Source organism: Sorex araneus, chromosome 3 (assembly GCF_027595985.1).
Source record: "Sorex araneus isolate mSorAra2 chromosome 3, mSorAra2.pri, whole genome shotgun sequence".
In the NCBI taxonomy this organism is placed as follows: Eukaryota; Metazoa; Chordata; class Mammalia; order Eulipotyphla; family Soricidae; genus Sorex; species Sorex araneus.
Window position 1 is genome coordinate 8,410,283 of NC_073304.1, and position 27,778 is coordinate 8,438,060.

The 27,778-nt window shown below is 42.5% G+C and overlaps 1 protein-coding gene across 15 annotated transcripts in view; it reads right to left on the reverse strand.

Annotated features, from left to right (window-relative positions):
* The window catches only part of UNC79 (unc-79 homolog, NALCN channel complex subunit), a 295,942-nt gene that overhangs the window by 78,867 nt on the left and 189,297 nt on the right, over window positions 1–27,778 (reverse strand). For 8 of the 15 annotated variants that reach the window (XM_055133643.1, XM_055133638.1, XM_055133637.1 and 5 more), the window contains 8 exons: window positions 24,025–24,311; window positions 22,012–22,194; window positions 21,133–21,295; window positions 18,554–18,703; window positions 16,749–17,963; window positions 7,893–8,000; window positions 4,438–4,554; window positions 1,692–1,775 (listed from right to left, as the gene is read on the reverse strand). In XM_055133643.1, the coding sequence (XP_054989618.1) occupies window positions 1,692–1,775; window positions 4,438–4,554; window positions 7,893–8,000; window positions 16,749–17,963; window positions 18,554–18,703; window positions 21,133–21,295; window positions 22,012–22,194; window positions 24,025–24,311 (2,307 nt within the window). The remainder of the gene's footprint in view (window positions 1–1,691; window positions 1,776–4,437; window positions 4,555–7,892; window positions 8,001–16,748; window positions 17,964–18,553; window positions 18,704–21,132; window positions 21,296–22,011; window positions 22,195–24,024; window positions 24,312–27,778) is intronic. The other 7 variants (XM_055133648.1, XM_055133642.1, XM_055133640.1 and 4 more) reach the window with 6 other exon arrangements.

Consider the following 27,778-nt stretch of genomic DNA (forward strand, 5'->3'; position numbering starts at 1 on the left):
TCACAAAGCACAACAGCAACGGCAAATAAACAACAGTACCATCATTAAAATGGGAATATCATGGGTTGCTATCAGGCAAATTCAGAAACAGCATTGATCGAAAAGAATGAAAACAACCCGTTTTGGTGGGGATGGCATGAACAAGGAACCCTCATTCACTGTTGGTGAGAATGATGTATACAGTTCAGCTTCTAAGGCAAAGAGTGTGGAGATTTTTCAAACATGTCAGAGTAGAGCTCCCATGTGATCCAGTAATCCTACTTCTTGATATCTACTCCCAAGCACAAAAGCGTTAATTTGAAAAATAATGCATACCTATGTCCACTGCAGCGCTTAGCACCATAGCCTAATATGGTGACAACCCAAATGTCCAACAACAGATGAATGGATAAAGAAGCTGTGACATTTATAAATATTAGAATACTGTTGAACTATAGAAAAGATGAAATTTTACTGTTCAGTGCAATGTGGAGGAACTTGAGGACATAGTGTGAAACAAAGCAATTATTTCAAGACAAATAATGGGTGGATTCATCCATCTAGGGGAGAGAGAGAAGGGAAGAGACTATAAAAAATGATGACATATTCCTGCCTGGCCTTGGGTTACAAAACTCAGCTTCCCAAGCAGTGAGGGAAAGGGTCATGAGAATGAAGAGGTGACCAGAGGTGACATTGGGACAGTGATGGACTTTTGAGGTGATGAGGCGCATTACCCATACACATCGATACCATAAATGTTTACTCTAATGTAACCACGCTAGTTAACTATATTACAAATTGCTTGAGAACAGAAAAAAATGCCTTTGTGAGCAGTGGCAAATCATTTTGTGAGAAGTGTAAAATATCTGGTCATTTGTACAAAGTCTTCACGAAACTAATTTTTCACTATTTGGAGTGAAGACTTGTAATTACAGGTAAAGTCAAGAAAAGAAAGGAAATCAAAGACACTGGATAGTTTCAAAACAGTCATTACCCAACACAAAATTGGGTAATGTATTTTTGTATATGTTATACAAATGAATAGGTGTTTTTGATAGTAGTATGGTGAGGCTGATTTTTCTATATCACAATATATAATGTATTGTGATCCAATATTTAGGGCTGTCGCCAATAAAAGCAGATAGGTTAGGTTATTGGGCATTAACCTCCATAGAGCAACATTCACCAAATTAATGGATTTCTGAAGATGCCGAAGCAAAGAATAATGTACAATTTAAGGGATGGAAAAAACAGAAATGGAACCATCAGCCTTAGTCACGTTTTATGTAGTCGAACCAAAACTAAGTGCAGTATCAAAAGCCGCTTCCTGTTACCCCAGGCATGGAGAAATGGGTGCAGGATGACATGGAAAGAGACACGTATTGGGAGGAATTCCCTGGTGTTTGATTTAGTAAAGGCTGAAGACTTGGAAATATACGGCTATTTCCAAAGATCTGAAATTTATGTGAGAGACCAGAATTGTATTAGGTGCTCCCAGGGTTTGAAAAATCACTAGAAGGAAGAGTTTCCTGCCCGCACTGTGCAAAGGCAAGCTGGCTTGCTGTCTCAGTTCCTGGTGATGTTTGAACTAAGGTTGGCTCCTCTCTGAGGAGCTGCAGAAAAGGAAGTTTCAGCACCAACTGGGCAACTAGAAAATTGACATACTGGACTCTTTTACTTCATACCGTCCCAGTCTCTGCGACTCAACTAACCTCTCATCCTCAGTGGCTGCCCCTCCAGGTCAGGGTTTAGGCACATGGGCACATTGCATTGGCGTTTCCCAGGCTGTATCTGTTCTGTGGATAAACAAAGCGTTTCAGTCTTCAGTGAGGGCAGCCGAGCACCGTTCACAGTACAAGAATTTAACCAATAATCTTTTGGGGTCAGTGTTTTGGTTATTGTTGATGTTAGCATTTGTTTACAGTCAACATCTAGATTTGGAGGTAGGGTATTTTGGAGTTTCACCAGTAACCTGCCATTCAAATATACTGACTTCCGAATGAAAGCGGGAGTGCGTCTAAAACCATCTTCCTCATCCAGGTTATTTGCCCCTACCCCAAGAAAAGTTCAAACGCCCCATATCTTGATATGAAATGGAAAAGAAATGAAAGGCTCATGCAGCATTCATGGGAAAAAAGTGTTTTGCGTAAATCAACAATTATAATAAGCGATCTTTTGGGGCAATGGCCAGAAAGGTCATACAGAAAACATGTGGAACTGGTAGCAAGGAGATGCCGGGATTTGAGAGCAGGAACGGGAATGGGGGATGGGATAGACATGTAGGCATGGTGCTTTTGGAACACTGATTTTATGTGAAAGATGAGGCCAAGAGGCAGCCATCAGATGTGCATGGATGGAGAAGAGCAGGTGATCTGTGAGAGAACAGGTACAGGCTACAGTGACTCACTCGGGGTCTGTGATATACAGAATTGCCTTTCTCGAGATGTCTCTAGGACCAGATTTGTTCTTTTGGAGAGTTGTAGGTCACTAAATCAATCTATGTACCTGATGTGACACATCAGCTGACCTTGAACTACACATTCACAGATTCCTCTGCTCTCCTATTGGGAGAGAGGGGACCATAATGATAAAGACGGGGATGTTGAGATGAAGCTCTAGTGGCACTCAGCTTGGATGAACTAGCTTGGAAGATGGAAACACAAGCCCAGGGAAACGCAGGTGAAAGAAATTCAGACAGCATGTCAATGAGAAGTATTGAATGAGAAGAAACCAGAGTGTCATGAACAAGCTAAAGTTTGGTTAAAAAAAGGAAAGGATCCATTAAATGGGTTATTTGGCATCCATGTTGAATTTTTAGATTGTGATGTGGCTTAGAAATCGAGACCAAATTTTCCTTTTTATTGCTTTACTGAATCAAAATTGGTTGTGAACATGGTCAGAATTTAAGATGATTAGTTTAAGCTGATCTCCATGCCATGGTAACAGGATAATAATCTTGGAAACCCCAAGTGAACCTAACAGAAACTGGGCATTTACTTATCAGGGGCCTAATCACGCAGATGCTTCCATTCTCAAATCTTTACCTCAGCTCAGGAAAGAGAGGAGGTTCTTTTTAGTGTGGAAAACCCAATAAATTCTCAGGCTGACCATTTAGCAGTCTTTTTCCTTGTCTCCCTTGCCTTCTGGCCATGTTATTGCTACCACTTCTCATGAAGAGGAAGTTAAAACACTAAATCTTTACAGTATTAAGGACCCTTAGAAAGGCCAGGAGAGTTGAAGTTTTCTGGTAAATGTAGACTTGTGTGTGAGATTTTGCTATTCAGACAGGCTCTCTTATTTTGACTTGGAGAAAATAATGCAAGACATATGTAACTAGTATGGTTTTGATCCACAACACTATTTTATGGTTTTAGGTAATTGTTCATTATAATTCTATTTATATGGGAGAGCACTGAAATACTCTCATACAACTAGTCCTTCCTAATACCAAGTATTTTCAGTACCTAGAATTTCAGTACCTAGTATTTTCTGTATTTCAGTATCTAGTATTTTCAGTATCTAGTATTCATTAGTACCTACGTTTGAGAATATTTCAGTAGTTGGAAAAGACTAACCAAGATATTTAAAATAACCTTATCCAAGTGTTAGGATCCAGAGCACATCACAGTAAGAAACCCTGACATTTGCACTACGCGTACCTATACTTAGTGTTTTACATGGAGAATCTGGTGTCTCAAATGACCCATTTAATTAAAAAAAGAAGAGGGAAGGAAAGGATAGGGGTTGGGAGAGAAAGAAAGGGTCAAAAGAAGGACTGAAGCAGTACTACTGACTTAAGAAAGTAGTACCTGTATGGAGCATGGTAACGGAGTTCAGAAAATGGAGCGTGATTATGTTTCAAAGAGGCATGTGATGGCAGTTCATTCTTACTTTAAAATTGAGGTTCGATGCCCTTCCATCATCTGTACATGAGGGTGTGTGGCTGCACCCTGGTGGCCCTACTGGCTGAAACAGAGGTCATATTCCCACACCTACCACCATCGTGTCACTAGACTATGTCTGTTAGTGCTATTTTCTGTTGCCCCTTACTGGTGGGGGGGAGGCCTTCTTAGTTATAGAACAGAATACTGGCAAGTTGGTAGTTTGGTTTTTTAACTTCGCATCAAGAATTCATTGTCCCATTCCCTTTTTTAAAAAAAAAATACATTTACATCATTGACCCCACAAAGAGATAACCCTAATATCTGGAATCTGGGTCTTAAAGAAAAGAAAAAAAATGTTGGACCAGTTTAGATGAATAAACAGGTGGCTCTAGTACAACAGGAAAATGTAAATAAACTGAGTAGTTACCTTAGTTAAAAAAAATAATAATAACACCTGATTTGAAGCATAGAACACGAGAAAAAATTTATTCCTTAACAAGGGATCAGAGGGGACACATAGAAAGTGGCATTAGCTAACAGGAGAGGTAGAACAGGAAGAAAAAGCATGACCCACCAGTGTCCCCGTTGCTGATGTTATGGGGGGCGCTAGACTGATGTTCCAGCTGTCGCTTCATTAACTGGCTCATTGTCAAAGCTCCCAGGGATCCCCTTTTCATCTGCCTATACTGAGCTATATGGAGGAAATTAGGAGACGATTACGAGGGGAAACCAAAGTCCATCGCACACAAAGGCTCAACACATCCACAGAGAGTCCGAAATGAACCTTCTTTGGCTACTTGTAATTGTTCAGTTCCCTGGATGCTTCCGTCCAAATGGAACACAGAGGCACTCTGCTGTGTTCCCTGGGCATTTCTCGACTTAGCAAAGCACTTAACTGGAGATTGCAGATTTTTGTCCCCATTTCAACAATACAGCTATTTTCATTGGCTTTCAAATGTATGTACTCACTGCCTTGTTATCCCAACATGGATTTAAGACAGATAATATTACTTGAAACTGACAGCATAACCTTCTTGAATGCAACTTGTGCATACGTAACTTTTTTAGGCTCCTGGTTCATGAGGTTCCCAGAATAGGTGTGTGTGTGTGGGGGGGGGTGTCTGTGTGCGTGTATATTTTAGAACAAGATGACATAGCTCAACCCCAATTTTTAGAGGAAACTTGAAGCAAATGAAATCATGTCACTTGGAACCAACCAGCAAATGAATGAGGTGGTTGTAAAAACCAAAGCGTGGTGATTTCACAGTTGATGCTATTTTCAATCTCTGTAAGAGCCTCTTGCCAACTGTTCGATGAATGTCAATGAATAACAATTTCATAAGTGTCGTCTCATACAGCTCTTTGTTTTAGGAAATAATATGACAAATATCCCCCCAAGGAAGAGATAAGTTTGTAACATTTCCCAACCAGGAAAACAATGAAAAACAGCTCTGCCAGGGAGCTTGCTGAGTGAGAAAGCAACCTAGCCCAAAACCTTGGCCTCCAAACTGTCAGCCATCTAGATGGCTGACTGCCTTTGCGACATGATCCCGAACACGTGAAAGCGGTGGATTTGTGGTCAGTTCCTCTCTCAGACTGACAGTTCAGATACCGCAGCTCTGAACTTCATGCCTTCGTGAGAGATGACAGAAACCGGATCACAGTTTGGCCCTGGAAAGCTTCAATATTGGACACAGGTTTTGCAGCCATGGTAAAAAGGCAGCAACTTGGTGAGGTGTGAAATCAATTATAACATTCCTTTTTCATGTACCCAGCATGCTGCTTGGTAAATAGTGGTCACGGCATGATTAACTACAATATAGAGATTGAAAGAGGAGGGGTGGGGTGTGATGGAAATGTTTGTGTCTTGGACTTCATGTCGTCTGGATTCATAAAAATGACGATGTAAACAGGTAAGAAAATTCTCTGATTCTTCTTGTTGATTGGCAAAATTTACTGCTTAATGATTCATTTAATGACTGGCTTGAAAACTGCAGCTTCGAGCGTAATTCAGAAGCAAATCTTTAGGACTGAATAAATTTAAAAAAGAAGGAGCATCTATCAGACTTAAAGGACTGAGTGTTTGGAAAAATATTTCTCCAACTGTCAATTGTTTTTAATGATAGCAGACTTCCCCAAGGAAAAAAAAACAAAACCTTATTGCTGAGTTTAGTGTGTAAGGCTCCTAGTGTAACTCCTCCAAGAACACAGCACCAGGAGCTATCCAAAACGTGCTTTTAATGGAGAGAGGGAAGGCTGGGCCAGGACTTCAGGGTTGTGACCCACTTGATACATTTATTTCCTGGTCCATTCAACTGGCATTAAAGTTAAACTGACACCATCATCCTGACTATCTGAAATTATACCCAACTGGGAATTTGAGCAAGAATAAACTTTTAAAAAAGAAAAAAAACACAGGCAAATTTGAAGAAAATATAGTTTTATGATTTTAGAATGTGGACTTAAAAATAAGCATTTTATCATGTTCTCGAATCAATATTTTATAATACAAAAACAATAATTAGACTGAGAAATACACATCCCTTGCTAACAAGAGAGCAAATAACTCTCCCTTGGAAATCTTAGAATTTTTATAATCTCTGTTATAACCGAGTTTGATATGTAATCATGCAATTTCTGTCTTTATCACTTAGTAGCTGTGTTCTTTTGCCTCTCTATTTCCTAATCTATAAAATGAAGCCAACGCTCTTTGCCATGGGGCACGGATGTAAGAATTGAAGAAGAAAGCCATGTTGGACAAACCACTTAGCACAGTGCCTGGCTCCTGAGGAGGGCCAAATAAATCCTATGATGATGATGATGATTATAGCCTATTTTGGAGTTGCTCAGGGAGCCCCAGAGTGACTCCAAGTGATACTCAGCCCCATGGTGCAAACGTGATGGTTCAGTGCTAAAGGCCAGGGGTGCTGGGGACCACCAGATCTTCCTAATGGTTGACAGGAACCATCAGAGTTATCCTGGGCCGTGTTCAAAGGACCGTGCCTGCCAGGGATCAAACTAGGTCTGGCACGTACCAGGCACATGATTCAGTCCTTGGGATTATCTCACTGGCCCCAACAAGAAATTCTCTGAATACAAGTGGTGTCTTGGTTATTGACCTTTGATTTCCCAGTGCCAAGTGCAGTGCCTGGCACCCAGCAACCCCTTCATAGATGAAAGAGGTGAATGCATGAATGAGTGAATGGATGGATGAATGAATGAATGATGATGATGATGATGTTCCATACTACCAGTCCAGCATCTAAGTTAAAATCTTTATCTTTTTTTTCAGGCTCACTTCAAAAGATGATCAAATGAAAAGTAACTAGCTCTTTGAGTAGTGTTCCACAGAACATCAAATATACCAGCATATGTGACAAGGGTTTGCACAAGTCGAATTTTTGTTTGTTTCTCTGATTCTGACTGCATTTTCCATGCAAAAGTAGGAACTTGGGCCAGTTGGGCACCCTTGTCTTCACTTCATTGAACCTTAAGCTCCTCCTAAACAAAATTCTAGAACCAATGTCAGGAGACAGTTTCAATAGAGCTGCTTCCTACACACCCCACCATGTTTTATGCCATTTTTATTCGTTTTCTGACCAAAACAGATTCTGGGAACATGACACATCTGATATATTTTAATGGTCATTGAGAAAAAAAAACTGTCAATAACTGAGATGATTTAAATTAAATGAAGGTGTCTACATAAAATTCTGCCATAAATCATGCTTTTTGCCTTCCCCAAATCAGCTCCAACCTTCATATTTAGGCTAACACTATGCAATTGTTATTTAATGATTCCATTCAGTGATTCTTTGCTAACCTGTAAACATACTTATTTGTCAAACACTTGAAATATCCAAAGTGGGCCTCTGCCTCAGAATCTCTGAAAACCTAGCTCATAATGAAACCAAGGAAGCTATGCAGAAAGAAAAACAATACAAAATGCAGAAATTGAAAACAGTGCCCTTAAACAATGCCTTAGAATCATGCACAGGTGAAATGACCACCAGAGGAAATTGGTCTTACTTGTTATTGAGGAGTGGCTGCTCGTTTCTGGAATGCCTGCTTCCAACGTTGGGGCAGAGGAAGATTCTCGTGGCATTTCCAGAGTCGAAAGTCCTTTAATAGAGGGATCTACAAAGAGAAATGTTATTTAAATTTGAGGGCTCTGGTTAAAAGCAAGTTCAAGGACCTTCTCCATATCTGTTCACCTCTTACCAAACATACTCATTCGAGTCATTAAATCATGCCGGGTCCTGTCAATAAGTTCCTTGGAATCACACACACTCTGGTTCCCAACTTCCATGGAGAGTTGCTTGCACTTGCTAAGCTGCATATTGGACTGTTTGTCCAGAATGTTACAAGGCCAATGTCCCCGCCTGCCCACATGACATAACCTTGTGCTGGTGCTGAATGTCAGCCTGGAATGCCCTTTCGCCTAACACCCCGGAGCGCCCATAGTTCATTCCCCCTTCCCTCTTATTCCACCAATCCAAGTTGCTGGGCAGCTTCTTATTCATCAGTTTGGACAGAAAGTTCCCCCTCCAGTCTGGGTTCTAGGACTCCCTTCTCAAAGAAATACAATCTGAACAATGGTCCAGTGAGCTTCGCAGGTGATCCCACAGTGCCCTGCCCGTAGCCTTCCCTGAAGGAAACAGGTCTGTGTGCTCTGGAAACCATGAGTAATAAATAGAAAAGCAGAGACTATACCTTACTAGATATTTAGGACTCAAATGATACTACTAACTCAGGCTCCCTATTTTATTCACTGAGCAAGACACATTCATTGGCTGCTTCTCTAGACAAATGTAGCACTGTAGCACTGTTGTCCCATTGTTCATCGATTTGCTCGAGCGGGCACCAGTAACGTCTCCATTGTGAGACTTTTTATTACTGTTTTTGGCATATCCAATACGCCATGAGGAGCTTACCAGGTTCTGCCATGTGGGCGGGATACTCTCAGTAGCTTGCCAGGCTCTCCAAGAGGGATGGAGGAATCGAACCCCGGGTCAGCCACATCAAGGCAAACACCCTACTCACTGTGCTATCACTTCATTCCAAATGTACCTACCGTGAAATATTTTCTATGTGTAATATGTGTAATACTGCTCATGGACAATGGACACAAGCTATCCCACATGATTCTAGGTTGAGAGTATCCATTTGACTAAAAAGATTACTCTGTAATAGTATTCTCTTGAAATAATTTTTTGGGGGGTGCCAAATCTCAGACCCAAAACCTCCTAAACAGGTAAGGCACACCCTCTACTGCTCAATGACATCCCCAGCACACCACCCCCTGATTTTCTTTACAAACCCCCTTGCCATCTTAAGCAGCTCTGTATTGAAAAGAGTGAGTGGTCTAGAGTGAGCCCTCTGGGCATGTGGGATGGTGCTGTACTTCAGGGTGAATCCCTATGTGGCTTCAGGGTCTTAAACTTCACAGTGGCTCCATCTCGACCTTTTCATAGGACTAGCTGTTTCTCTGCCACAGCACACAATCACACACACACACACACACACACAATGTTAGTATGCCAGTGTTACTGTTATAAGTGATCCCCAAACCTGCAAAACTGCCAAAAATAAAAGTAAAACAGACCCTACAGGAGAAGGCCTGGAAGAAAAGGTCTTAATAACCTTGGGATATGGGCTGGAGGAATAGGATGGCAGGGTGCTTATTTTGCATGCAGCTGACTCGAATTCAATCCCTGGCATCCTATAGAGTCCCTCAAACATTATCAGGATTGATTCCTGGGCACAGAACCAGGAGTCAGCACCACTGGGTATGGTCCAAAACAGCAGAAATTAAATTAAATTAAAAATGAATCTTGGGGTTTCAAAGATAGCTTAAGAGATAAGAACATGCCTAAGGCTGCAAAATCAACACCTAAAAATCCATGGCTTTCTCATATACAAATAATGAAAGAGAAGAAAGAGACATTTAAAAACAAACAAACAAACAATCCAGTTCACAATAGTACCTCAGAAAATCAAGTACCTTGGATCAGCTTAACCAAAGAGGTGAAGGACCTATACAAAGAAAATTACAAAACACTACTTCAATAAATAAAAGAGGACACCAGGAAATAGAGATACATCCCCTGCTCATGGATAGGGAGGATTAACATTATCAAAATGGCAATATTGCCCAAAACACTATACAAATTTAATGCGGTCCCTATCAGGATACCCAGGACATTTTTCAAAGAAACAGACAAAACACTCCTGAAATTCATATGGAACAATAAACCCCCACAAATGTCTAAAGCAATCCTTGGGGAAAAGAAGATGGGTGGCATCACCTTCCCCAACTTCAAACTCTACTACAAAGCAGTAGTAATTAAAAACAGCATGGTATTGGGCTAGAAACAGAACCACAGACCAATGGAACAGAGTTGAATATCCTGTCACAGACCCCCAAATATATGGCCACTTAATCTTTGACAAAGGAGCAAGAAATGTGAAGTGGAACAAGGAAAGCCCTCTTCAACAAGTGGTGCTGGGAAAACTGTATAGCCACCCACAAAAAAATGAACTCTGACCTCTGTCTAATGCCAGGCACAAAAGTCAGATCAAAGTGGATTAAAGACCTCAATATCAGACATAACTCTATAAGGTACATAGAGGAAAATGTAGGCAGAACTCTCTATGACATTGAAGCTAAAAGCATACTTAAGGATGAAACAGCACTGGCGATACAAGTGGAAGCAAACATAAACAAATGGGACTACATCAAACTAAGAAGCTTCTGTACTTCAAAAGAAACAGTAACCAAAATACAGAAAGAGCCCACAGAATGGGAAAGAATATTTACCCAATACCCATCTGATAAGGGATTAAAATCCAGGACATAGAAGACACTAGTAGAACTGTGCAAGAAAAAAACCTCCAACCCCATCAAAAAATGGGGAGAAGAAATGAACAGAAGTTTCCTCAAAAAATAAATACAAACGTCCATAAGGCACATGAAAAAATGCTCCACATCACTTTCACTGTTGGTGGGAATGCTGACTGGTCCAGCCTTTCTGGAAAACAATATGAACAGTCATTCAAAAACTAGAAATTGAGCTTCCATATGACCCCGCAATACCACTTCTGGGAATATACCCCGAGGATGCAAAAAAGCACAGTAGAAATGATATCTATGCCTATATGTTCATTGCAGCACTGTTCACAATAGCCAAAATCTGGAAACCCAAGTGCCCTAGAACAGATGACTGGTTAAAGAAACTTTGGGGGGCTGGAGCAATAGCACAGCAGGGAGGGCATTTGCCTTGCATGCGGCCAACCCAGGTTCAATTCCCAGCATCCCATATGGTCCCCTGAGCACCACCCGGGGTAATTGCTGAGTGCAGAGCCAGGAGTAACCCCTGTGCATCACCGGGTGTGACTCAAAAAGCAAAAAAAAGAAAGAAAGAAAGAAACTTTGGTACATCTACACAATGGAATACTATGCAGCTGTCAGGAGAGATGAAGTCATGAAATTTGCTTATAAATAGACATGGAGAATATCATGGTAAGTGAAATGAGTCAGAAAGAGAGGGACAAACATAGAAGGACTGCACTCATTTGTGAAATATAGAATAACCTCACATGAGGCTGACACTCAAGGACAGTAGATACAAGGGCCAGGAGGATTGCCCCATAGCTGGAAGGCTGCCTGATGAGCAGAGGGGAGAAGGCAGATGGAATAGAGAAGGGATCACTAAGAAAATGATGGCTGGAGGAATCAGTCAGGATGGGAGACATGTGCTGAAAGTAGATAATGAACCAAACATGATAACCTCTCAGTATCTGTGTTGCAAGCCATAATGCCCAAAAGTAGAGAGTATGAGGAATATTGTCTGCCATAGAGGTGGGGGGTGGGAAAAGGGGGGGTATGCCGGTGATATTGGTGGTGGGGAATGTGCACTGGTGGAAGAATGGGTGTTTGATCACTGTGTGCTTGTAACCCAAACATGAAAGCTTGTAACTGTCTCACAGTGATTCAATAAAATTTTTTAAAAACTAAAAGCAGAATGGAATAAAATATTTGTACTCAACACATATTAAGGGTTTATATCCAGGATATATAACCTCAAAACAATCTTAAAGCCCCATCTAAAAATGGAGAGAGAAAATTAACAGACACTTTTCTCAGGAAGATCAATGGATGGCCAAGAGGAACATGAAAATATGCTCATCATCATTTATTATTAGGGAGACCCAAATCAAGATGACACCCGTGAGAATGGCACATATCAAAAATACTGGGAATAATCTATGTTGGCAGGGGTGTGGTGTAAAAGGAACTCTCATACCCCGCTGGTGGGAATGTTGTCTGGTTCAACCCTGTGGAAAACAGTATAGAGCGTTCTCAGTAAAGTCATAATCGAGCTGCTGTATGACCCAGGAATTCCACTTTGGGGTCTTTATCTCTAGGACACTCATTGAAAACGGGATATGCACGTCAATATTCATTGCAGCACTCAGCATAACAAGCTAAGATTTGGCATCAACCTAAATGTCCAATGAAAAATATGTGGATCACGAAGAGGTGGTAAATATATAAGCACAATGGAATACATACAGCTGTAAGGAATAATGAAGTCAAGCAGCATGGATGGAACGGGAAGATATCATGTTAAATGAAATAAACCAGAAAAAGAAACATAAGTACAGCATGATATGACTTATATGCGGTATTTAGAATAACTGGATGAGGTGATGCAAAAGTTTAAAGGGGGAATGCTTAGATCACCCTTGGCCCAGAGTATACAAAGGAGGAGGAAAGAAATAGAGCGGAGGGGAGGAGGAGTATCTACAGATGAGAAGCAACGGGCGCCAAGGGGCAAGGGGGCTCAGGTACATCAGTGGTATAAAGGAACACCAGACCTAAATATCCAAACCACAGAGTCAACACCCTGAAATCATGAGACCCAAAATTTAACAACTGAACTTAAAAGGTGCCTGTCAAGCTAGCAGGCCGGGGGCTTGTGGATATGGCAGGGAACCTGGGAACACCATGGAAGGAAGTTGATAGTGGTGGTGGGATTAGGGTTGGGACACTGTAAGTCTAAAAGTCAACAGTGAATGACCTTGCAAATCATGGTGCCTTAATAAAAGTGTTTAAAAGTTTAAAATGAGGTCCTGAGACTTTGCAGAATATTGGCATATTTATTAAAATCCTGGGTGTTGCTTTAATTTTAAAGAAATGTCACTACTATAAGATTCTTATAATAATCAGTAGTGTACTAAGGCTCTTTAACACATTGATGCTAGCATGGAAATTTGTGTTAATTAAACCACATTCAAGTGTGAGCCCCATGGGGTGTGTGCCCATGTGTTAAGCCAGGCGATTTTTTATGAAGCCTTTTAATTATATTCAACTGAAGGCAACAAATATTTGAGAGTATACACTTTACTCAAACCATTTTTAGTCAATTTGTGCTAATGTTGTATAGAAAATGTCATACTATTCTTTAAAAAAATATTTGCCAAGATTCTTCTAGGCACTTGAGATCAGTCAACAAAAAACAACACTACAACTTTCAAGTTAAAGGAAGAGACAAATAATTAATCATGTATAAAATAAATTAATGTTCATGATAGAGCAGTTGGGTTTTTTCAAAAGAAAAACAGAGAAGAGAAGGAGCCTAAGAGGTCAGTGTAGGTGTGAAGGTCATGGGTAACCCAGGACTCCATGGAACCCGTGTGTATTCAAAGAATAAAAGCATCTGAGTACAGGGGCCGGAGTGATAGTACAGTGGGAAGGGTGTTTGCCTTGCATGTGGCCAATTCGTGTTCAATCCCCTGCATCCCATAAGGTCCCCTGAGTCCTCCAGGAGTGATCTCTAACCACAGAGCCAGGAGTAAGCCCTAAGCACTACTGACTGAGCCAGGAAGATAGCTCCAGAGAACAACAATACCGGGCAGGGGAGGGGGTGTTGCGGCGGGGGGGGGGGGCGGGAGGGGGCAGTCTGAAGAGATCCCAAAGTGGGACCATGCAGAAAATGTTTGAGAAATGGCAAGAGGTCACCAACTGGGTGGAAGAAACATGGAAAGTGCAGGACACCTTGACACCACAGTGTCTTCTGGGACCAGAACTTTTCATGAGAAAAGTCTTCTCAGAATTGAAGGCAGATGAGGCTTTCCTAGGAACGATTTGAGGATCCAATGGAGGGGTGGCAGCAGTGGCAGCCCCTTCTGTTTCTAAGAATACTGACTGCTGCCTGAGGAGAGGGGTCCAGACAGGGGGCCCCTCTCAGCACATGCAGAAGTTGTAGTGGCTGAGACCAGGTGGAGTGAGAAGGTCCAAGGTTTAGACATATTCTGCTGGTAGGCTAAGTGGCCTGATGAAATAAGTGATGCCCACAGGAAGACTGGTCATTGGTTGGAATGGTTGGAAATGACCACAACTGTGGCGGGGACGGGGAGGGGGGCGGAGGGTAGATAAGATAAAGGAGGGTCCAGTATGACAACAATAGCTGGAAATGATCACTCTGGACAAGAACTGAGTGTTGAAAGTAGGTAAAAGGATATACATGATAACCTTTCAGCATCTGTATTGCAAGTCATAATGCCCAAAATGATAGAGAGAAAGAGAGAGAAGAGAGGTGCCTGCCATAGAGGGTGGATTTGGGGGTGAGGGGGGTAGTTGTGAGGGAAGCTGTAGACATTGGTGCTGGGAAATTGCAATGGTGGAGGGATGGGTGTTGGAACATTGTATGACTGAAACCCAATAATGAACAGCTTTGTAATGCTTTATCTCACAGTGATTCAATTAATAAATAAGTGATGCCCTGTTAAACTACAATGATTTAAGTGTGTGTCTACCCCATAGAGCACTTGGTAATGCCACCCCAGTTCTTTGCTGCTTCCTAAATGTCTGAGCTTTCCCCTTAAGAGGAATTAGTGGGAAGCCTGAGCGACTCTGTGATACCAGCATCCCAGGAGATCTGTGTGTCTCCAGGACAGGGTGGGATGCTAAAGAGAAACTTATTACGGTGGTGAGATACCTATTATAAAATCCCAAAGACAAACATATTCTAGAGACCTAGCACAACTGTCAGATATTCTGCTCTTGTTCTGGTAACATTAAAAGAAGGTCAGTTTCTTCCACGTAAGTCTGGAGAATAGTCTGGCATAGATTTGAATAAAGAAGGCGACATTCACACATAAAAACTTACAGCCTACAACTTTCCTACAATTTTCCTAACACTCATTCCCACTCCACAGCTGTTCTATGACTTGTTCTGTGCCAAGTCTATAGACACCCACAGTTTTCAGGTCACTGCTTCCGTCTATCTGTACACAGAGTTTTCCCTGGCTCCAAGGAATTAAAAGGTATCTCAGTTTCCCTAAAAATCTTCTTAAACGTATTATGGTCAGACTCTGGTCAGAGCACGTGCCTTTTCAAATACACTCCTGTTGACTGAGTTGCTTTCTAAGGAGCAACGTCAAGGTACACACCTCGGTCCTGTCCTGGGAGGTAATGAACAGTTAAAAAATCCCGGGAAGTGTCCTCGGACAGAGCGAAAAGCTGAGTCCATTCTCTGAGGAACTGCATCACGGGGAGTAATCAGAGGAGCAAGACTAAATTCAGTCCTAGCCCCAACTCCCGGCTGTGTGGCCTAGAGCAAGACCGTCACGTCTTCCTAGTGTCAGGTCTGCTATGGAACTCAAGGGTCATCAGGAGTTAGACGAAAGGTCTCTAAGAACTGTACCGGTTCTCCCTGTCCTGGATTCTAGCCACCTCCAGCAGTAACCTCCCCTGCGTACTCTACTCTTGTTTTTCTGGAGCTGCATAGAGCTTGGGTGTGAGTTGAGAAAGACCCATTCCCGTCCCTGTGACTGGGGCAAGATAGTGTAGGGGAATGTCTTAGGAAGAGGCGGACAATGAGTTTGACATATTTTCCTGTTACCTTCCTGAGAAACAGTGTCTCCAAAGACACTGGAGAAACGACACCAAGAAATCCATGGGTGTACAAGGAGGCTCCACCCATTCAGATCTACGTTAGCTGGGTTTTGGTCTTTGGTTCTTTTTTTTGTTTTTGTTTTTGTTTTTGCTTTTTGGGTCACACCCGGCGATGCACAGGGGTTACTCCTGGTTCTACACTCAGGAATTACTCCTGGCGGTGCTCAGGGGACCATATGGGATGCTGGGATTCGAACCCGGGTCGGCCGCGTGCAAGGCAAATGCCCTACCCACTGTGCTATCACTCCAGCCCCGGTCTTTGGTTCTTGAGGGGACAAAATATCCTCCAGATTGTGGGTATTGGCTTTGAATATATAATCAGATGTGGACACGACGTGGTGAAACCGTCCATTCTGAATCATTCTAGGCACTCTTTATTTTCGCCTTTTCTGCATATTCCTCCTTTGAACTTTATCACAGTGCACGTAACATAGCAAGGGGAAAGAGATACCAAAAGAGCAATTCAGGAATGTCTTTTGCCGGTGAAGCAAAGTGAAAATATGTAGAATCGGAGAGTTGAACCTGGCTCAGTCCTTAGCACCACATATGGTTCCCTGGAGCACCAGGAGTGACCCAGGAGTCAGCCCTGAGCCAAGTGTGTTCCCCCCACCCCCCAAAAAAACAACAACAATCATAATAACACTTGAGTTGCCTAGATACGAATGAACCATTGCCTCAAATGGTCAAAGACGGTCAAGAATTAGTTTTTGAGTTAAGAAACAACAAATACAGAAACATTTATGGAGCCGATGGAACCACATCTGAATTCCACACACTGGTAAGCAGGAAGGGATAGCAGGGCCCTGAGGCAGGTGAGAATATACCACTCCAGGACATCCTAAGCTTGAGTTTGGTGCGGCGGCATCAGGGTGGAGGCCCTAAGAAGAAGGGAAGGCTGGGAGAACGAAGAGACACGAGCTTACCTGGATCTTTCTGCTCGCCCAGTTTGTCTAGAATGTTGAAGGAAATGTCCAGATACTCCCTCTGAATTGCACTGACGGCAATCTTTCTCTGTTTTCTCTGCCTGGGCACAATCTGAATCTTAAACTCAGACTCCTCGGCCCCCTCCTCCGGCACCTTCCTTTCGGGATTCTGCTCCGTATCCGATTCACCGCCAGGCTCGGGCCTCTCACCGGCCAGGGGATTCTCGGCATCTTCCGGGACCTGGAGGAGGACAGTTTTGGGCCCCGAAGTTGGCGTCTGCCCCGCCGGCTTCTCTTCCTTCGCGTGCGGCTCGGGATTCTCATCCACCGACATCTCTGGGAGCGCGGGGGACTTCTGCAGGAGATCCCGCTTCTGTCTGAGCGTGAGCGGGCTGCCACCGGACAGCCCTGCCAGTTCCTCTGGCCGTGCGGAGTCTTCCGAGTCTGTGGGGTCTTCCAGAGCTAAGAGGGTGGAGTCGGTGTCACCGGCGGACAGGGTGTTTCCTGAGTCCTTGGAAGAGTAGTCTTTGGAGCAGTCTTCCACGCTGACCTGGACGAGCGGGGTGGTGCTGAGGCTGAGGACGGACGGGTTGCTGGGGAGAGAGGATGAGGAGGCAGCATGCCCGGAGGCACCGTTATTCTTGTTCTCCATTGCCTCCTCTTCATCACTCTCCACTATTCGGAGAGGCGGGAGAGGCTCAAACACCAGGGAGTCACTGTCCGAGGTTGACAGCACGGAGCGTTTCTCGGGCCCAGAGTTGGATTCTGAGGACAGATCTATGAGATCTAAGTCCTCTCTGGCAACAGCCTTCCCCGGAGAGCCCGCCTTCGCCTCCACCGGCTCCATGCAGTTCAGCCTGACTTCGGGGATGACCGGCCGTCGAGGCTCCTGCAAGCCTTCCAACGTGGGGTTCTCGGGGATTTCCGCATTGTCCAGCCTGGTGGCGGAATTCTGCCGTGGCCGTCCATGTTCGTGCTGTCTGTGTGTGGCATAAGCAGCGGGGGCGGGAGCCTTATCTATGTCACAGCGGTCTATGCAGGACTTCCTACGGTGCTCGTCTAACGTAAACAAGAGCGAGTCTGCGTTCCCTATATCAAGAGATTTTTGTTTAAAAGAGCGCAGCTTTTTTTTCTGAATGCTTTCTTCTCTCACACAGTGTAGAAGGCTGTCTTGTAATGCACCCGTTTCTCTATAGTCAGCCAGTTCTATTTCACCTGATTAAAACAGAAAAAGCTAGTACTATTTTACTTGGAGATTTCACCATTTTCCTCCCCCCTCGTACTTGGGCAAGCAATCGGCCTAAGTCAGAATCACAGCCCCAGTTCCACCAGAAAGCGAGGGAAGACTGACTTTCTGGTTCAGTGGTGGAAGGCTCATTCTAATTTCAAAAACCAGAAGACTTCTGGAATGGAAGAGAACCAAGATCGGTCATTTCAGAGCGTATGTCCCCAATCAGGCTTCAGGGTTATTCCTCGGCCCTATCATTGGTGCCCAGGAGAGGGGGGGGTCACTTTTGGCTGAGGCCAATCTAGGAAACTAGATTCAAATCGTGTGGAAGAGAAGCAAACATTTTGCAACAAATCAAATAAGCAATGGCCCTCTAAGACAATCATGACACTAGTGATGTATCTGTTAATCCACGTATATATATAAATGTGTCTATATATATACTGCTGGTGCATACAGAGATATCAAATCAATGGTATTAAAATGTGTCGTAACGCAATCAAATTAAGATTTCACCCCAAACAAACAGTAGAGTACAACATTTCTGCATAAATGACTAAGAGGAAAAAATTCATACTTCTCTGCACATTCATCTCAACCGGCTGATATTTCACCATTTTGCTGCCGCCTATCCTTTTCAATCTTGCAAAAAAAGTTTGAGACTCTTTATTGCAGGGTCCAGTAGGTGTATCATGAATATCAGATTCATCAAAAACACTATCTTCTTCTAATTGGGGAGAGAAAGTCAAAATTACACTTAAGAGGTTATTCTCTCTTAGGCTGTGTCTACACAAGCACTTCAATGAAAGCATTCTGAATCAAGGTCTGGGGGTGCTTCTGGACCAGCCCACGTCTAGCCCTGGCGGGGGAACACGTCCGGGCATCACTGATCCCTGTGTTGAGTAGACCAAGCTGGTACAAGGTTGTCATGCTTTTCACATGACAGTTGGCAGCATTTTTTAAGCAAATATTCCCACAGGGCATCTCAGTATTTCAAGAATGCCTTTCTGGGGAAATGTTCCCAAAGCTTTTGAAAATGGACACGCATGGCCAGGAACCTCTAATACTGCTTGAATGTACCTGCTTTGGGGGGGAATTTTCAGGTTAATTTGGCCAAAGGAAATTAAACAAAAGGAGTGGCCTTTCCAAAAACATGCCTTCTGGAGATTTGAGAACTGGCATAGACACAGCCTAACAGTACATGCACCTTATACTTTGTGAATGCAAAATACTGTACTCTACATTTGGTAATGAAACACACAACACACAGAAGAAGCTTATAAAAGGCACCGGTTGTCTCAAAAGCTCCACAAATGATTATGGACTGAAAGAGTAAACAAAGGAAAAAGAAAACAGAAAACATTTCCTGTTCAATATAGACTTCTCTGAAGAGTCTTTCCCTCTGGAATTGTTATGAGTTCCATAAAGAATCCTTGACTCCTGATCCCAGGCTCCACAGACAAACTGGTCAGATAGAGGATCTATTGAGATTGCCATTTGGCTACTTTTAAACCCCAAAACACGACCATGAGGAAGAGGTGGTCCTGGAAACCCACAGAGGTTGCCTGACAAATGTTGTTCTTTCATCCTTTAGAAAGGCCAAAGCAGCAAGATAAAAGGCGACTCAGGTTCATTTACCATCGTAATCAATGCGATCAACCTGCTATTTGAGTTGAACATCACTGAATTCACAGTATTTGGCCTGTATTTCTATCCACCAGTATGAAAAAAAAAAAAAGCTCAAGTGTCATTAAATTTTCTTGAGTGATAAGGACCTACAGCATAATGTTAAATTTTAGGGACAGTGTCCATTCCACGGCACACAATTCTACTAGTAAATGAAATTGAAATCGTAGATATTAGGTAAAGAAATCATACTAATCTGTTTAACTCAATAAATAATAATAATAAAGCAGAGAATGAAATGGGTACAAAACTCCCTGTGAACTTTGGCAAAAATGATGAAGCCTATCAAATTTCTGTATCTGGGGAGAGGCAACACAATATTTGGGTGTTTCGGTGGTGTAGTTTTCATATCCCCCTTTGAAAATTTGGGTTTTTGAGGATGCAGTTATGCATCTTCTATCATTTAAGTTTGAAGTAGTTCTCAGAATGCTAGAGACAGAGACTTCAAGATATAATACCCCTCCCCACCACCCCGTCCGGGAAAGTTGGTTCATCTGGAATTGACCCAAACAGTGAGGTCACATCTGAGGACATTCAGAGGTCTGATCTATCGAATTTCCCAGAAATTAAAGCCTAAACTGATGAAGAGGTTCTTCCGGAAGGAGCTAAATGGGCCAGAACTTCAAGACGCAAGGTCTTAGCATTTTGTCCATGACTGATCTAGATGTCCTCGACGACATTTCAGCAGTGAAAGAGCAGGTGAACCTTGGCTCAGAGATTCCCAGAGCGGCCCTACCAGGTCAGGGCCAGAGACCAAAGCAGCAAAGGCCCTCTCGGAGCTGGGCTTTCTCCTGGACCAGATGATGTTACCTTTCACAGGTGAGTCTGCGACTTGATTTAAAGAAATAAACCTTGGTCCTTCAGCTCTCTGAAAACATCCAGGCTGGAACTGACTTTATCTAAAGTTCGCTTCTACAGCTGCCTTTGAGGAAAAGCTATCAATTAAAAAATTGGAAATAATTGAAATACCATTGGAAACAATGGAAATCTATGCAGGGGGAAAAATGTTTTATTTCAGTTACTTAATTTGATTTTTACTGAATAAAGAGGCTGAGAAAACGCTCTTCAACAAGCTTAGACTTTAGTCAAATTGTGAACACCAGGACAAGCCTGCAATACTCTGTAGATCCCTACAAGACTGTTTCCACTGGTGCCAGCCAGGCCCGGGGCCAGCTCTCTCTCCTACACGGAAAAAGCTTACCAAGACTAAGCAAACAGCAGACATTTTCTTTTTTTTTATATAAAACATTTATTGCTTTGGACGGAACTTTAGGAGCACCGCAATGATTTCTCTTGACCGTTGGTGTTAAGAATGAAAACCACAACATTCCATTGGAAAAATGAAAATTGCTTTTTTGGCTCCAGAACCTTCTCTAGAGGCGCTCTCCTAGATCCTAAAAAAAAACACGGTGCAGAAACGTATTGTGAACGCAAGCTATGTCTTGGCTAGCGCGGGGCTACGGCAAGTACCTTTTTCCTTCTCGCTGTATCTGCTGATGTTGCTGTTGTCGCTGTACAGGGGCCCTGCCGTGGCGTGGGGCTTGCAGCTGTGATACTGTGCGTTGAGGGTATTGACCGTGATATGAATCAGATGCAGCAGGCCCTTGCTGATCTCACAGTCTCGGTAGGGGTACTGCTCAATAAAACCCAGGGAGAACAAGAGAAATGGTTATTCTAAAGGCTATGTTTGGTCAATGGATCTTCCTTTTAAAATTTTTTTCCTCTTGTTTCTCTTGGGGTTGAAAAGAAACAGAAAAATTAAAAGGATGCATTTCTAGCATAGCTTCATTTTTACAACAAATTTCCTTGCTTTCTTCTTGAACCAACAATGCATGCCAGGTCTTCATTATCCTTAAAATTCTTTCTTGCTCCCCACCCCGCCAAAACAAATGATCTGGAGAGATATTTGGCAAATGAACACAATTTAAAATATGTTCTTTGTGGTTTTTTGGGGGGCATAATAGTTAATACCTAGATAAAAAATACAAGATTCTTCTGAGCATAAACAGAGGTTGTAGGTTAAGGTCTTATCACTCATCACTTTGTGTTTGAAATATTTTGCCAAAAACAGTAACAACAAGTCTCCCAATGGAGACGTTACTGGTGCCTGTTCGAGCAAACTGATGAACAACGGGAAGACAGTGCTATAGTGCTACACTGGCATGGTCTTCTTTTCTGCTTTTATTCTTTTCTTTTCTGTTTTCATTTCATCCATTTCTTTTCTTTGCTCAACACTAATTGCACATTGTGGTTCTTCTGAAAGTCAAGTGATTAGCCCGTGACATCCTCCACTTAATTCTCTCTAAGCGAATCATTGTGCCCGACTGCGGAGAGGCTGCAGCAACTCACCTTGTAAAGGATGACGAGCAACGCTTTTAACCACATCTGTCGGATGTGAGGTTTTAGGGACCAGAGGGAACAACGAGGTGGCTGTTGGAAATAATGCCGTAGCTGAGGACAAGAGCAGTATTTGAGCACCTGGACCACCAAGGGGAGAAGGTGTTTTCCCAAATTAATGTTATAGTCCATAACCTGAAAGAGGAAAAGTTAATAACTGAAGGAAATTTATGGAGAACCATCAATAAACCAAAAGGGAAGCAATGAACCATCGAATCATGGGCAAAATGTTTCAAAGGACTCTCACAAAATACTAATGATGATCAATATGCATAAAAAGTCCAATTGCATGATAATTAAAAAAAATATTTTCGCCACATCCAGTGGTGCTCGGGGCTTCCTCCTGGGTCTATGCTCAGGGCTCACTCCTGGGGATTAAGGGGGGTTCGGGAGATCCTATGCAGTGCTGGGGATCAACCCAATTTGACAGCCTACAGAGCAAGACTTTACCTGCTGTCCTATCTCTCTAGACCCTGAGAATATTTTTTACCCTCTATATTAACATTGTTTTGAGCCACTTAACTAGCCATTTGTCAAATTATCTATTGAAAATAAAAATTTTATCAAAATGTCCTATTTGGTATTTGAAATAGTATAGCATTGTAGCACATCCCGTTGTTCATCGATTTGCTCGAGCAGGCACCAGTAACATCTCCATTGGGAGGCTTGTTGCTACTGTTTTTGGCATATTGAATATGCCATGGGTAGCTTGCCAGGCTCTGCTCGGGCGGGATACTCTCAGTAGCTTGCTGGGCTCTCGGAAAGGGACGGAAGAACTGAACCCGGGTCGGCCGTGTGCAAGGCAAACGCCCTACCCGCTGTGCTATCGCTTCAGTTGTTAAACTGATTAAAAGTTTTAATATATTTGAAATGGTATATTTTATTTTATATATATTTTATTATATATATATATATTTTACCCTCATTCCCTCCCCCCTCAGAATCCTGTCACCCTTTTATTACATTGATTCTTACTGTTTTACCTTCCAAATCCCCCTCCCTAATAAAATAACCTGCACAAACCTTTGCACCCAACCAGTGTTCCCAGTGTTTGTTAAATGGTAGTTAAAGACTTGCTTCTACTGAGAGGCACAAAAGGGAAACATAGCTGAATGAGATTGGGGGTATGGCCCTAAAGAAAGGGAACCATTGCTATGGAATGTCACAAGGGTGGCCTGGGCGGTCGCTGATAACCCAGATGACCCAGCCCTGCCTTCCAGACACCAGAAGGAAGAATCATCTTAGCATCCTCTTCCTCTTGTTTAATGACCCACATTCTTAGACCATAGTAAAGAGATGCTCACCCCACCCCAACCCCCAACACACTTACACACTCCACAACCCCCAACACACTTTTACACACACACACACACACACACACACACACACTTTTTGCTAAAAAGATATAAAAGGGGGAAAGTCTCTGGCCTTCTCTGGAATCCTGGCTTAAGAGGCCCTTTCCATAATCTGGGATCATTCCTGCATTCTTTCCCCTTCCCTTAAATAAAGTCTTTCCCGAATTTTGAGTCTGGGCCCTGGTTCTCAGTCTGAACTATCTGACAATAAGAATCTGTACCTGAACCTGCTGAAACACTGAAAGCCCTGGAATGGAGAAGGGACCACTGAGTCAGTGATGGTTGGAGGGATCGCTCGGGGTGGGAGATGTGTGCTGAAAGTAGACTAAGGACCAAACATGATGGCCTCTCAGTATCTGTATTGCAAACCATAATGCCCAAAAGTAGAGAGGGAGTATGGGGAAAACTGTCTGCCATGGAGGCAGGGGGAGGGCTGGGAAGGGGGAGGGAAGGTGCTGGGGACATTGGTGGTAGAAAATGGAGGGAGGGTGTTTGACCATTGTATGACGGAAACTCAAACATGAAAGTTCTGTAACTGTAGCTCAGGGTGATTCAAGGAAAAAAAAAAAGTCCCAGGGGTGTGATTTCCGGAAGCTGTTTTTACACGTACCTGGGCTATTCCTGCAATAAATGCATTAAAGCAAGTTGACAGGCGCATTTTCTGAGGCGCAATCATGAAGCAGCCTTCCTGCTGGTCATAGCCAAGTAGGACGTACAAGTGCCGCTTGACCGTGTTAAAGGCCTTGGCGCTGCTAATGTCTGACTCGGCGCTGCTCTCGTCCTTGGCCATGAACTTCATGAGCACGGTGATCAGCTGGTGGACAGTCTGGTGGTCGATGCCTGCATCTTCTGGTAGCAGGTCCTTGATGGTGTTGTCATTCTCAGGGGACTGTTGTCCTGTGAGTACAAGAAAGGCCGTCAGAGGGCGGGGCTGCTCCCCACGAGAAAGCTGATGATAAAACCTGCCTTAGCTATCATTAAAGCACCATTATTTAAGCTTCCACTAAATGCTTAAATGCTCCCATTTCAGACAAACTTAAACACACGAGAAATCAATAATGGAGGTGTGGAAGTTACTGCATAACTTCATCAACGACTAGTTTCTCCAAGTCAATTTAGAGACATATGGGAATGGACACAGAAATAAGAATCTCTAAAGCGAAGGTCTCTGTGAACAGCAGGAAATAACACCTAAAGAAACTTTGTCTTTTGGATAGTTTTTCAGTTAGCAAAGTTCTATCCTCATTAATAAAAGTTCTCCTTCTAACTTAATAAAATAATCACTTAAGAATAACCACAGATACAATATTCTAAACTCTACTAAGCATAAGAGCATCCATTGAGTTCTTTTGTTTAACTTTTTGTCTCAGTTCAGTTATATGCATAAAGCAGTTTGTACTAAAAGTAAGTTCTCTTTTCCAAGTGCTGAGATCTTAGCAGTGTATTGACTCTTGGGATGGTATAATCAAAATGATAAAGAGCAAACTACAAGCCTTGCTATGTGTAATGAGAAATATACATGAGTGGGCACAGACAAAAAAAAAGCATGAATTCTTAAAAACAGAAAAATACCACATGAAGGCGAGCTGAAAGTTCACATGGAATGAAAAAAAATAACCCCATTCTTGGCTTACCTTAACCTCTTACCCCAACAGATAACCCCACCTACAGGGCTTCCTGATTCTGAGTTTCTCTCATTTTTCCAGCTAGACATAATAGCCTCTGCCCACCCCATGCCTGGCCTTGTTCTTTTTGGGTTTCTTCTTTTGGGGGGGGTTAATCTCTTGTGATTGGGTCTGGTTTAGGGATTTTTAGGAAAGAAGAGTGAGATTTACTCTTCTACATTTGTATCTGGGAACTTATTTCAGAAATCTATTTGCCTTCTTCTCCTTCTTTTGATAAGCAACATCAGAATTTCTAAATTGAAAACGAAGTTTTTGCCTAATAGATTAGATCAGCTCACACAAATTCTCATTTGTGAGAAAAAAAGTTCTACTAAATGATGACAAGCTTTGGTTCTAGACATACATCAAACCTCGCTCACATCCATTATAATTAGGGTACCAGGGTACAATACAGAGCTGGGTAATAATTTATACCTATGAATGGACTTCTCCACTAATCTAGTAAAATCTCAGTGATTTAGGACATAACCAAGAGAAGCAAACTGGAGATCTGTTTCTCAAGATTAAAGAAATGAGCTGTCTCTACCCCATTCGTTTCCCTCTTGAGCTGTGGCTGAATGAATAGAATGTCAAATTCAGAATTTACTAATTTAGAGCAACACAGAAGCCAACAATGTTTGATTGCTTTGCTTTCCCAGATAATCAAGAGAATATTGGTCTGCTCAAAAGTAATATATTGAGAAAGAATAGTTGAAAATGAATAAAGGGGCAGCAGAATTGAGCAGGTCTCAGAGTCTTTCCTATAGGCAAACCCATCCACTGACTTTCAATCTGAGTCTAGGACAGTAATAGCATTTTCTGTCTTGTACACATGATAATGAAGAAATAAATATGGGCCATGTGCTTTAGATACATTTTTACCAAAAGAAGCTCAAAATGTAAAAATAAATCAAATAAATCTTACTTACTATGGTACTTCAAATACAGAAAGTGATCTATAAATTGTTATTTATTCAGTTTACATAACCACTAGGGAGGAAAAGTCAATATATCCTAGTTCACCAAGAGGTCATGATAATGGACTATATCTATAGCTTATAATTAAACTAAATGTTTAAAAGCAATACCTGTGAAAATCCCCATGAAACAAGATTTTTTAAATTGGAGATCTTTCAACATTAAATGTATTTAATCTAGACTTATTTTCCTCCAGAGTACTAATTTACACCTAGAAGGAGGTTATTGCTTTGGGCAAGCTTGGGCCAAGAACACGAAAGTGTGGGGACCTAGCATCCCTGCAGGGTTTAATATTATTGTAGCAGCAAGTGATGGCTGTTCCAAGCTCATTCCTCAATTCATTTTAGTTCTGGGGAGCAAGGTTTAAGAGAGCACGGATCCCTCATTCCTACGTGGCTCCTCCACATCCAGGCTGGCTCCAAAGCTGCACAATTGAAAATGGAATCAGAGAGCAGTTGAGAAATTTTACCTTTATTTTATAGTTCTGAGATCTAGGGACTCTGTACAGAAGGGAAGGAGTCAGATGAGGCAAAGACAACGGTCGCCCATTTCCTTCTATCCCAGTTTCACTGTATCACTGTCATCCCATTGCTCATAGATTTGCTCGAGCGGGCAGCAGTAACGTCTCCATTGTGAGACTTGTTAGTTACTGTTCTTGGCCTATCAAATATGCCACAGGCAGCTTGCCAGGCTCTGCTGTGTGGGCGAGATACTCTCAGTAGCTTGTTGGGCTCTCCGAAAGGGGTGGAGAAATCGAACCCCGGTCGGTTGCGTGCAAGGCAAACGCCCTACCCACTGCGCCATCGCTCCAGCCCCCTATCCCAGTTTAAGTCTAAAAAATAAACCTCAAACCTTTATCTTGAATTATTTCAAAACTCTTTGTCTTGCAAGAAAAGATATGTTTTAAAAGTGTGCACCCTTCACTTTTCCCACCAATTTCTGTTTTTTGAGTGACGGTCATTTCACAGATGCCTTGTTTCACTTTAGGTTTCATCTTTGTTTTTGTGGTTTTGGTCTTATCCCCGGTGCTTTGGCTGTATGTTTATAGCTCTGCCTTTGCTCTCTCTGAATCAGCATTAGGAAACATTAAGGAAATATTACATGTACCAAGGAAAAAGAAGTAGACTTTCTGTAGACACGGAACAAATGAAAATGTCTAGGGCTGGAGCGATAGCACAGCGGGTAGGGCATTTGCCTTGCACGCAGCCAACCCAGATTCGATTTCCAGCATTCCATATGGTCCCCTGAGCCCCGCCAGGAGTAATTCCTGAGTGCAGAGCCAGGAGTAACCCCTGTGCATCGCCAGTTGTGACCCAAAAAGAGAAAAAAAAAAGTCTAATAACATGCCTCATGTCCCTTCCCGCTGTGGGTCTGTAAGTCTGTGTTTAGCATTCCTGACATTCCCTAACAGAATGTAAGCTGGTGAGCGGTACACTCCTCATAAAAAAAAGTTACCGTAATTCATTCCCTAGGAACGTGGAGCTTTAAAGAGCTCAAATATTCTTGACTGGCCAAGAGAGTAGAACTGCTTCAGTGACCTATAACGGGTATGGAATTTCTATTTTACAACTAAATGCTTACAAATTTTCTATGACAATTAAAACACTTGTTATGGAAATCCTGGTCTAATAAAGTCATCCTTATATCTGATTGAAGCTTAGAGATCTTCCATTGTAACTAAAAATTTGGTCATATCGCTTTTCTAAAGAAACGTAAGTGTCT